Raw genomic sequence first — 13,185 nt, forward strand, 5'->3', positions numbered from 1 at the left:
AAAACAAATTGTTTTGCAACTAAGGATATTTTTACTATTGATGTATTTTTATTATTACTATTAGTCAGGGTACATATATTGCTTCGCTAGCTAAATTAACAATAACCATAAAATATAAGTACAATCTTTCTCTTAACATTATTCCTCATAACAATCCTCTTGTAATCGATAATTATTAATGATTAATATAACTAATTTTTAATATACTAATAAACAAATCAAACTCGACAACCTAGATCGTAGAATACATATTTATAGATATAATCAACCGTGGATTCCCACGTACATATCTATACATACATATGTTTTAGAAATTTACGAGGGAAAGGACCGAATTTTATTATGACGAAAGGTGATGACCATTTCCACTTAATGCCGCTTCCGATCCCATTCATCCCACCTAAATATGCCTTTCTTCTCCCTTCTCGCGCTCTCTCTCATATATCATACTTTTTTTTGCAATTGTTAATATGCTACTCATACAGATAAAATTCGGATAAGTTAATGGTAATGAATAATAAAAAAACGAAACTATACTGAACATGCAAAAAAAGAAGTAATAAAGAGAGGGAAAGAAAACTCTTCCCACGTGTAAATCGTAGACCTCCCCCGACACCCAGAAGCATTTCGGTTACGATTAAATATTAATTACGAGCTCCTAAACCACGGGAAGCCTCAAGTTTTCATGTCTTGTTTCTATTTTTCCCTTAAAATTCCACCGTTAATTGTAATATTACTAACAATTAACTATCCTCCAAACAATGCTTTCGAAAATATTAAATATATAATAAATGATAATCCTTAAGAGTCGCCAGTAATAAATAATGAAAATCTCTCCTCCAATTTTAAAATCGACCAGACTGGCAATAATTTATTTAAAAAATTAGTTAAATTACAACGTTTCGGCTGTCATTGCAGCCCTTTTCAAGTAATCAGATTAATACAATAAATCAAATTTACAGCAAACCCCCGACAAAATTAACCATTGTTTTGATGAACAATGTATAACTGACAGAAGTGAGCACGAAAAAATAGATGTTGACTGTTAGCAGGAAACTTAGTCACTGGACTAGGAAACTACATCACAGTGACTAAGTTTCCTGCTAACAGTCAACATCTATTTTTTCGTGCTCACTTCTGTCAGTTATACATTGTTCATCAAAACAATGGTTAATTTTGTCGGGGGTTTGCTGTAAATTTGATTTATTGTATTAATCTGATTACTTGAAAAGGGCTGCAATGACAGCCGAAACGTTGTAATTTAACTAATTTTTTAAATAAATTATTGCCAGTCTGGTCGACTTTAAAATTGGAGGAGAGATTTTCATTAAATATATATACAATTATATATCATTATCATTAAAACTCTGTGGATAAGATTTTTTTGGCACGCTTTACTCTAAAAACTGTCATCGTAAAACTAAAATATGTCTTTTCTTTACTCCCAATACTACGAAATACTACTAACCGAAAGAACATCGTAACGTACACACGTGCGCGACGTAAGGTTCGAAGGGAGAAAGGAGAAAGGAGAAAGAGTCAAGTGACATCGGAATTCCAACGTAAAACTCTGCATAGGCTCAGACAATAGCCCGAGTCACGTATGCACAAGATCCCCTTCTGTATATAAAAAACTACCCCCATTGCCTAAACCTTTTACCCCCTTCCGACTGCGACCTTCTTCTTCCTAACTCCTCACCTCTCTACGACACTAATTACAAATAACCCTAGGTTGTCAGTGCCTTCTTTAGCGTTTAAAGTACTATCAACCATATAAACATATAGATAAAACATTCCCCCTACGTTGTATAAATTATCAGATGACTTAGCTTACCCTATGTTTAGTTAAGGTGTGAAAACCAAGGTTATATTATTAGAATATAATTATATTTAAGAAATAACCAAAGAGAAAATAGGAACGATATATTTAATTCGACTTAAACCAGCTAAGAAAATTTCCATTTTCATTTCCACAACGTTTTGACCATCTGCTTTGGTCCTTGTCAAATGAAAAACTATAATAGTACCATTAATTAAAATCAATAAACATTTTGACGTTAAACGCAAGAATTAATTTTTTTATACATATTTTCTCGATAAAAATGCAGTTAGTTGACACTGTTGTCAGATTATTAAACAAAATAATTATCGGACCTTTTCTTTATATATATAAAAAAAAAAAAAACGTTCAAAAAAATTTTTAAAGAACTTTTGAAAGAAAGTAACTGCATCTTATTGTTATAATAGATCGTTGGAAAATTGAGTATATAAAATTTTATACTACCTTTATAATTTCGTCATAGATGTTGTTTAAATCTTCTGCATCTTCTTATATTGTTGACCCCGCCTTGTCTCATCTTCAATAACCTTTTTTCAAAAAAATGTGATTAAAATTGTCAGGAAGGACGATGCCAATTAAGCATATTGCTAATTATTGGATAAATATATATATTTTAATTTTGACATACACTAATTATTGAATTTTTCTATAATATACGAACCGCTACGCTTTGGCTAACATTTCTGTTGTACAATAAATTCATTATATAGATTTCATTAAAATATTCTAAAAACATCGACATTTCTAATCCGCTCAATTATTTTCGAATTGCAATTTTATTTTCGATTTACAATATCGTCTCTTTTTGATTTCTTTTTATTAATCGTAGCACCCACGGAACGTTTTAATTTCTCGCATATTAACGATAAATGATTTTGTAATTTTTAATAATTATATTGAGGAAGACCGCGCGTGGTTGAAACGTTTACTGGTTTATAATGATCGTAATTTTTACCTAAGTTTCAGTATTGAATGTTTAATTGCCCGACAACTTGACCTTTTTATTTATCACTTTTGTATTTACAACACAGAAAAAACAGTATCCTTGAAAGAATGCAAATATGCCTCAATTCAGATATATTTTGTTCTTATAATAGCGCCAAATATAAATAATCTTGGATGAGAGATAATTTATCCCTAAAACAAAGTGCAAAATTTTCTTGGTTATAAGCAATGCTTTCAAGTATACTTAATAATTCTTAGTTCAAATGTGACTGAGCTTGTTTTTAAAATATGCGACTTTTAAAACAAGAATATATCTTAAGGATGAAATATACTTCACACAAACTTATTTATTATTAAAGCAAACGAAAATTTTTGATCAAATAGCGTTCAAGAATAAAAGTATGATTGAATCAAGGATTCTTTTTTTGTGAATATACGGGCGAAACTTTGTATCAATTGATTTTTTTTAACCTTTTTACTTATAGGCAATAAAAAAGGGAGAGGGAAAACTCTAATTAAAATAATATAAAGAAAAGAATTTAGGATGAAAAGGTACTCATTGAAGGTAAACGATGTAATATTATCTCTTTATTCAAAATACAATCTTTTTATCCCTCTCCTCCTCTTTCTTTTTTCTTTTTCCTTTTTTCTCTCTCTTCCCATCTTTTAAGGAGAGCTTCCTTCGGAGACGGTTTTATGGTGTCGGCCTCCAATCCCGCCACTCCATGTGGAACGCGCGTTGCCGCCTCTTGGAGCCAATGTTTCGCCTAACCCCGATTTCCGCCATATCTGAAATAACACAAATGTATCCAAATTTATTTACAGTAATAGACGAATGAACAATAAATATGAACAAGGAAAACTTACCTCATATCCTCACACCTCGCCTTCCCACAAAGATGACACAGTAGTAAGACAACGCCGGTCACCGGCCAGCCCGCCGGCCGATGGGGCGGAGGATTACCTGCCTTACGCTCGAGCAAGCGAAGATCCCGACGATGGGCCGGACTATCTATTAGGCGACGGGCCTCCTTGGCCTGACCTCGGAAGTAGTTATACTATGGGGGTTCTAACACAGGTTCTCTGAGGGGGGTGCGGAGCGGGGGGGGTTTTCGGGGGCAAGGGGGTATGACGTCACGCGGGCGGGGGGTCTTATCAGCAGATAAGCTTATCTTATCAGCTCAGGTTACCTGATAAGGGGCTCATGTTACCTTATATGTTTATAAACAAAAGATAAACATTCCAGCGATATTTATTACAAGATAAGATAAACATTCCAGCGATATCTAAGTTTTCATAAACAAAATAAGATAAGATAAAAAATTCTGGGTAATCAAATTCTAAGAATTATTAATGGCTGCCGCTGGCGCCGACAATTAGATATTTATTACAGCGATATCTATTACAAAAGGGCTGCCGCTGCCGACAATCATGGGGGAAGGGATTGCGTTTCTTCTCCTCATACGTTATCTGTATATTTCTAAGAAATATCAGCGGGTAAAGTTTCAGGGCGAACGTGTCGCCGTTTGCGACCTCGCTGCCTGCAACCTCGCCGCTTGCGACCTCGCTGCCTGCAACTTCGCCGCTTGCGGCCTCGCTGCCTGCGACATGTTTTTGCATGGGATTGTATATCACCCTCGCGATACCTCCCCAATAAGCGGCGGTTCTCTATTGTTTATCTTAGGAAGAAATACCAGCGCCGATAACCAGCGGCTGCAGGAATTTATAAACAAAACAAGCGCCGAAAATTTACGTTATCTAAATTTTTCTAGTTCGTACGTTGACAAACAAAGGGTTGATCGGAATATATAATGAGGACCGATGCCGCTGCCGGGCCATAGTACCACTGGCGAGCGCATGCTTTCCTCAAGGAAAAATAGCTGTGAGAAAAAAGTTTAGTGTGCAATTAAAGTAGTTATTTCTGTGCAGTACAAGTGAATTTTTTACAAAAATGGAGAACGCGGAGAATGTTGAACGCGACCTGTTGGAGCGTTCCCGCCAAGTCGCCACCTTGGGCGAATATTTCGTAGAGCATTTGTGGGACAAGCTTTCGGAGCATATCAAGACGGATCCGGAGGTTCAGACATATCGTCGCTGCCTCGAACACTACAATTGGCCGTGGATGCGAACGCATATTGACGGTCCAGCACCGATGATTAGGGATTGCAGCGAATGTCAGCGAAAATAGGCTGAGGTTAAAAGTGTGAAAAAGTGTGAAAAAGTGCCGAACATTAAAAATGGAGAACGCGGTAAAAGATCATTCAAGGTGTTTTGAGAATGTTGAGAGATGGTATAGACATCTCGAGGAATGCTATGATGAAAAAAAAGATAACCCGTTTTATTTTAAACGTGAAGCGGTGACATCAGTTGTACAATTCGTAAGAAATCGCGAACTTGGTGTACAAAACCCGCATACAATAGATGTTGCATATTTCCTGGAAATGCACGAAGACATTTTAAGAGTGACTGGTGGGTTATCCAAATGCACCAGATCGTCTAAACGACACAAGCGGGTCGCATGTTATCAGCGTCGCTACAAAAATTGTGCAGAATATTTCACTGTGAACAACCCTTATTTTGCCGACATGGATATGCCTTCACCATCGGTGTCATGCAAAACACAATCATCTGATTATAATTTGGACCAAGAAATAGAGGAGACAGATATGAGAGAACCGTCACCACCACCATCGTCGTCATCGTCATCATCATCAGATTACTACTCGCAGCCTATTTATATTGCTTGATTAAATAGGTGTACAATATATGCGAAGAGTATAGCAGTGTTTATGAGATAAGTTTTATCACGCGTGAAAAAGAGGATTGTAGTAAATGTGTCGAGACATATTTTCACGAGGTGTAAACAGAACAATAATCAACTGTTGCAGCGGCTGCTCTTTTATGACCGATCATCTTTCTTTCTGAGATAAGTTCGATCGCATGTGAAGCACATAGGGCTGAACGAGATATATATTGAGGACCTATGAGCTCTCAAATCATCCAGTCCAGGATTTGACAGCACCCTGACCAGTCCGTGAAAAAAGTTTAGTGGCTATACTTATTTACGGAAGTGCGGAAAAAATTCATTGACTTGTATCATAATTGTGCAAACGTGTGTTGAAAAAAAATGGAAAAAGACATTGTGATCGACGTTTCTGATGACGAGATGGAAGTCATCACGATCTCCATCAGCGACAGCGACAGCGACGCCGAGATGTACGACCCTGTGTACGACAGGGAGGTGAATATCATCTTAGATGATATAGAAGAAATGGAGGGTGATGTCGTACCCATTGTTGAAGAAGACGATGGCGGTGATGAAGAAGAAGAATTGGAAGAACCACTCCACGATGATGGATACGAAAGTGATCTTGATCGCGTGGTCGAGTCGTCTCGCGAGATTATATTGGAGAATCGAGCTATCGTATCCCTCGATGAGAACACGAGGGTGTGCGTAATTTATTCGTACGCGTTAACAGACAGATCAATGAAAATCTGCATTTCCTGTTTTATGAGGATCAGGGAAAGATTCGCGATCATCAATATCATCCAGAGGCACGAGACAATGCGGTACAGGGATGTGCCGCATCAGTACTGCAGCGACTGCCTGAAAAGATTGTTTACAATCTTCCTGGGCAACAATTGTCCAATATGCCAATAATGAGTGTATATATATAATTAAAATACCAAAAAAATCTATAAAATAGTACAATAATATATTATATTTCTGTGTGCAGGTGCCGAGGTACAGACCGCCGCATGAGCTCTCTCTCGCAGTCGCAGCAGGCCCGCTGGCTCTCTCTCTCTCGCCATCGTGTCTGTCGCATGGATGCAACCCGCCGGCTCTCTCGTCGCTGAATCCAGGCGTGAATCCCAAGCCGCCGTACCTCTCTCGCCTCCGACGGCCTTTTTTATATATATTTTTATATATTTTTATATATCTTGCATAATTTTATATATCATTTATATGTTTATTTTATATAAGTTTTATCTCATATATCTTTTTTATATTTGTATCTTTTTATAATTTTATAAATTTTATATTATAATAATTACACGTTTACACACACGCACATACACATACACATGAGGTGTAAATCCGACCGGCAACCTCCACGTAATACACCTTGGGTAACGCCAATGCCGGCGGTAATGTAAAAATTATGAATAAAATATATTTATTATACAAAAATATTTATTATTTAAAAAAAATGTTTCCCTCCACGTATTACACCTTGGGTAACGCCAAAGCCGGCGGTAATGTAAAAATTATGAATAAAATATAAATATTATACAAAAATATTTATTATTTAAAAAAAATGTTTTCCTCCTTCGATATCCTTGTAGAAAAATAAGCGGTAATGTATAAAAAAAAAGTGTATAAAAAAATAAGTATAAAAATTAATGAATAATGTAGGCATTTTTTTATAAAGACGTTAACCGACGATGAGATTAGCTGATTTACGTGTTTTGTTTGTCGACCTCGTGCCGGGTACTTATTTATTTGTAATATTTATTATTGAAAGCGTTCTGAGCGATCCTTTGTTTGTCGAGAAAACCGAAAACACATCTCTGCGCGATGAACGAAGGTAATTCTGATTGGTCCGATGTTTCGGGTAGGGAAGGTTTTAACACCGGGTATAAATATGCCGACTTTTTGGGAATCGACAGACAATAGAGAACCGAACAGAACAGATCATATCTCTCTTCTTCGAAACATCGAACGACGGCGAAAACGGCAAGATACGGCTCTGAAGAACTGTCGACGTGAAGACGTGTAATATTCACAATTGCACATTATACATACATATACATACTATCATTTTGCGTTGGAATAAATTAAACCTTTGGCCTATCCATTGAAACACGATATCCTAATCGAAACGGTGAGAGAAACATTCTATTTCTCTCTCTCACGCCCATCAGACGCCTACAGTAAATCAGAAGTGGGATCGCGGCGTTGCACCCGGTTTCGCGAATTCGGCCTGGGAGAGGCGATTCGGGAGTTCGCGATACGCGTCGAGTGTGGGACGCGCGGGTGGAGACGATCAACGCATAGTGATCTTTGGGTTGCGCGAGTGTCGGGACATCGCGGAGTGCCCGAGGAACCGATCGAGCAGATCTGAGGGACGGTGGCGGAGTCGATGCTGCCGAGTGATTTCACCATCGCTGAGATGAAGGAGGCTCTTCGCGAGAGGGGACTGACCTTGGGAGGGTCGAAAGCCGAGCTCATCCAGCGCCTGAATGCCAACGATTCAGGCGTATGGGCGAGATTGAGCGAGCAACGGAGGCAGGAGAGATATTCGGATGGCATCCCGGCTTCAGGAGGTGTGCGTTCACCCAGTGAACAGGGTGACGCCATGGAGATGGAGACCGTGGACGATACGCCGAGACGAGGAGACCGAGTGAGGATGACGACGCCGGAACGGAGAGAGCATGACGACGCGACGCAGGCAGAACTCTTATTACTGCGTCGAGAGCGAGAAATTTTCGAGAAAGAGCGACAGTTGCTCCAAAGAGAAATAGAAATGATGAGGAGTGCAGCCTCGACACCGACGATGACGAACGGCAGCGTTATTTCTGCGTTCGGCGGTGTGAGAGGAATTAAGGAGCTGCTGCCTGAGTTTGACGCGACGGACAGCACCTTTTGGAGATGGAGGCAGCAGTTGGAGCTGCTGAGACGCACGTATCAGCTGGACGAGAATTCGACGAGAGTGTTGATTAGCTCTCGGTTGAAAGGCCGTGCGTTGACCTGGTTTTACTCAAAGGCCGAGTATGTGACGCTGGACCTGGAGGACCTTCTGCGAGAGATGGAGTCGATGTTCGACCTGCGGCCAGGAAAGCTGACACTGAGGAGAGAATTCGAGGCTCGTGTGTGGAAAGGAGACGAGCAGTTTTGCGATTATTACCACGAAAAGGTGATTCTCGCAAATCGCGTACCAATCGCGGAAGACGAACTCCTCGATTACATCATCGAAGGAGTGACGGATCCTCGGCTGCAGAGTCAGGCGCGCCTGATGAACTTCCAATCTGGAAGAGAGCTATTGAAGGCGTTCGAGAAGGTGGTTCGAGGGAATCCAAAGAGACCAGACGTCCGGCCAGGGAGAGACGGAGCGAGGACGACCAGCGGAGGAAGAGCAGAGACGGCGACGCGGGGAGACTCGACGGGGTGCTATGAGTGTCGCGAAACGGGACATACCGCGGCTCAGTGTGTGCGACCGCAAGCGAAGCGGGTGTGTTATGTGTGCGAATCTCCGAATCATTTCGCCAGAGAATGTCCAAAGCGAAATCGGTCCGCGGCGTCGGAAACGCCGAACAGCGTTGCGCAAACTACGTCGATGAACGTCGTGCAACCGGTTGCATTATTAAAGCCATATACAATCACTGTAAAAATTATAACTGAAAACGAGAATAAAGGTTTTGACAATTACGTGGTGGACGCAATCATAGATTCGGGTTCTCCGATCAGTTTAGTTAAAAGCGAGATAATTCAGGGCGATTCACGTCTGCTCGAGAACGAGAGCATCGATCAATTTTGCGGAATCAACGGCTCGCGGTTAAATATCGACGGCATCGCTCACGCTGACTTAGAGGTGAGAGGCGTGCGTTTGGAAATGAAATTTTACACGGTGCCCCATAGTACGATGGCGTATAGCGTATTACTCGGTCGGGATTTCCTGAATTGTCCGTCGCTGCGTGTAACATTAGGGCGAGATTTTGAAATTACAAACGCGGAAGAAGCGCGCGTTAGTCAAATGATGCATATTGAATGCGACGACAATGTGGTATGTTCGAGCGAAAAAGTGAAAATTAATCCGGCGGTTGATGAAGATACCACCGAAAAGATCTGCGAGGTCTACGAATCTCATGGTTTGAGTAGTCTTCGAGCGGAGAAGTGCGTGCCGGATCTCGAGAGGGTTATCGCATTAAAACACGAACGACCGAGCGATGAGAGTATAGAGTCTGCGTTGAATGATCCGGTGCCATGTAACATCAGGGACGTACATAGGTTCGTCGGACTCGCGAGTCATTTTCATCGATCTATGCCGAGATTTTTATTGATGGCAAAATCATTGTACGATTTTATTCGAAAAAACTCTGTTTTCAAGTTTGGGCGTCACCTGTTTGTCGTCATCGACGCGTTCGCTAAATTTATCCGGCTCTACCCGCGTAAGTCAACAGCATCGGAGGAATCGGTAGAGTATCTCTTTAAATATTTCTGCGCGTATGGTAAATCGAGACGTTCAATTTCGAACAGAGGAACTTGTGTCAAATCTGACATATTTGAGAGATATTTGGGATCCGGTGCTATAGAGCACGTATCAATTGCTGTGGGCACGCCGAGGGCAAACGGACAGATGGAAAATATGATAGAATGATAATTCCGATGGTGAAAAAATTGAGCAGCGAGGTAATGCGAGCGATCTATTACGCGATCCAATTAAGGTGAGCGATTATCCGTAGCGCGACCTCGACGCGAGATAAACCTCAGACTAATATTGACGAAGCGCAAAAGAAAAAAACGAGATGTGATATAATTTGCGACGGATCAAATGCACCCGTATATTCGAGCATGATTATATATTATTTGGTAAAGGAATTTTATTTATTGCGTATTGTAATTTTGGTAATAACGTTGACCGGGACGGTCAAAAAGTCAGGATGGCCGAGCTGTAGGCATATTTTATAAAGACGTTAACCGACGATGAGATTAGCTGATTTACGTGTTTTGTTTGTCAACCTCGTGCCGGGTACTTATTTATTTGTAATATTTATTATTGAAAGCGTTCTGAGCGATCCTTTGTTTGTCGAGAAAACCGAAAACACATCTCTGCGCGATGAACGAAGGTAATTCTGATTGGTCCGATGTTTCGGGTAGGGAAGGTTTTAACACCGGGTATAAATATGCCGACTTTTTGGGAATCGACAGACAATAGAGAACCGAACAGAACAGATCATATCTCTCTTCTTCGAAACATCGAACGACGGCGAAAACGGCAAGATACGGCTCTGAAGAACTGTCGACGTGAAGACGTGTAATATTCACAATTGCACATTATACATACATATACATACTATCATTTTGCGTTGGAATAAATTAAACCTTTGGCCTATCCATTGAAACACGATATCCTAATCGAAACGGTGAGAGAAACATTCTATTTCTCTCTCTCACGCCCATCAGACGCCTATAATAAATTATATATTTATTCAAAAAAATATTTAATAATTTAAAAAAAAAAATGTTTCCCTCCTTCGCATCTCTCTCTCTCTTAATTCGCCGTCTCTCTCTTGCCGCAGGCCCGAGCCGAATCTCTCTCGCCGCAGGCCCGGCCGCCGAATCTCTCTCTCTCTCGCCGCCAGCCGCCACATCCGATCTCTCTCTCGCGTGCGCCTCTCGCTGTAGCCCGTCTTCTTTCTCTCTCTCACTCTCACGCTGCGTCTTATTTCACCGTCTCTCTCACGCGCTGTCTCTCTCTTTTGCATCTTCTCGCACTGTCTCTCTCGCGCTGCCGCCGCTGCGGCTCGTTTTCTCTCTCGCAAATGCATGGAAGAGCGCGCGCCTCTCCACGTGTCTCTCGCATGGATGCGACCCGCCGGCTCTCTCGAACGCGAGATGTAAACATTCGACACTTGGAATGTTTTTTAAAATAGATATAGTTCTTTGTGAAGATTTTTTAAGTGGGGTACAGCCTGTGGAGAGCGGAGCTGTCTCTGCAATCATAAAGTTTCGAACGGTCATCAACGAAGTGTCGGGACATTGCACCAAAAATGGTAGTGCTTTTTAAGTGCAAAAATATTAATTAATAGTGGAGGAAAAAATATATTAATATTAATATTTTTTTGTAGTTTGCCCTATGTATTATTTGTTGTTGTTGGGTGATCAAGGACCTGGTGTACGATACATTAAGGGATGCAGAATGGGAGAATTATTCGGATGATGACTTCGAAGAATGGATAGGGGATGACGAATGGGACGGTAAGAATATAATTTATAATATTGTATTATATTTTTAAATAAATAATTGTTATGTTTACGTTCCAATAATGGTTCCAGATATGTGTGATTGGGATTGGGACCCATATTTAAGAGACGATAACGGCGATTTATATGATTGGGGTCTGGTGTGGCTGTTCGAGCCGGATCCTGTACCTGTGTATAAAAATTGGGACGGTAAGAATAAAATTTATAATATTGTATTATATATTTAAATTAATAATTGTTATATTTTTAAATTAATAATTGTTATGTTTACAGATGAACCATACGTTCCAATAATGGTTCCAGAGATGTTCGATTGGGACGCATTTTTAAGAGGCGACGACGAGGCCGACCTGCTCGATTGGGGTCTGGTGCAGCTTTTCACTCTACCTGTCACGTACTGACAAATTTTCATCGCTCTCGGTTAGATTTATCTTAACTCAAACTAACATCCGATACGCGGGATCGCTAGAATTTGCTTATCGCCACGTATTGACAAATTTTCATCGCTCTCAGCTGGACCTATCCTAAACTAACATCCGATATGCAGGATCGCCAGGGTTGTTTATAAACCTTATAAACAAACCTTATAAACAAACCTTATAAACAAAATCTTATAAACAAACCGAGATAAGGGCCTCCCTCCTTCAAAATTCATAGATGGAGGTGGTAAAATTTCGAGTATAAATAGAGCTAGAAAAACGCTGTGCATCGCAGTTGAAATCTTAACGAAACCTTTGTCGTAACTATAGTTCTCCGCGAACTTCGACTGTCATCCTTCGTTTCCTTATTCTTACGACTAATCCAGTACTTTAGACTTATAATTTTGTAACCACTCATAGAATAAAAGGTAATTGATAATATCACAATAAGCTCAGTTATTTGGCATCTGATCCGAGTAAAATTTACATATAACGTAGGACATCTCCGAGAGCGGGGAACGGCCTTTTCGCTGACAAAGAGTGTAGCGAATTGGTAACCGGGGCGCTGCCGAAGAGTGTAGCGCCTACGAACACTGCTCTTGGTGTATGAAATTATTTACCATTACTCTCAAATCGAGTTTACCCCTTTCGCTGCCGAAGAGCGTAGCGAATCGGACTGGTCGCTGCCTTGCGTAGCGACCTTAAGTTCATTTTGGGAGCTTCCGTCGTATTTAACATTCTCATGAAGAAAAGGGCAGGTAAACGAGTACAACTCAAACGGCTCAGATACCAGATAAAACAAGCGATTGATTTGCGACAAGATTTCTTTCACCTCTCGCAAAAACTCCAACATTTAGAAGCAAACACCCAAATCGACAAACCTCCTACTATTCCTTACCAACTAACTCCTATTAACGTCGAGCCTGACTATCCCGACTATCGCCGCATTAACAAAACTGATCCGCGTTATAAAGTTTATAAACTAAGATTCCTGT

The 13,185-nt window shown here is 40.4% G+C and overlaps 1 protein-coding gene across 1 annotated transcript; it reads left to right on the plus strand.

The window, feature by feature from the left end:
• The first annotated feature begins 7,923 nt into the window (after nt 1-7,923).
• On the plus strand, nt 7,924-9,774 carry LOC146725151 (uncharacterized). The gene is given in 2 exon segments (XM_085484103.1): nt 7,924-9,669; nt 9,671-9,774. Coding segments are annotated over 2 exon segments (1,785 nt in total). The 5' UTR covers nt 7,924-7,929; the 3' UTR covers nt 9,716-9,774.
• Nucleotides 9,775-13,185: the final 3,411 nt, after the last annotated feature.

The sequence above is a fragment of the Nylanderia fulva genome, unplaced genomic scaffold, assembly GCF_048542155.1.
Source record: "Nylanderia fulva isolate GAGA-0341 unplaced genomic scaffold, ASM4854215v1 Scaffold102, whole genome shotgun sequence".
Taxonomy (NCBI): Eukaryota; Metazoa; Arthropoda; class Insecta; order Hymenoptera; family Formicidae; genus Nylanderia; species Nylanderia fulva.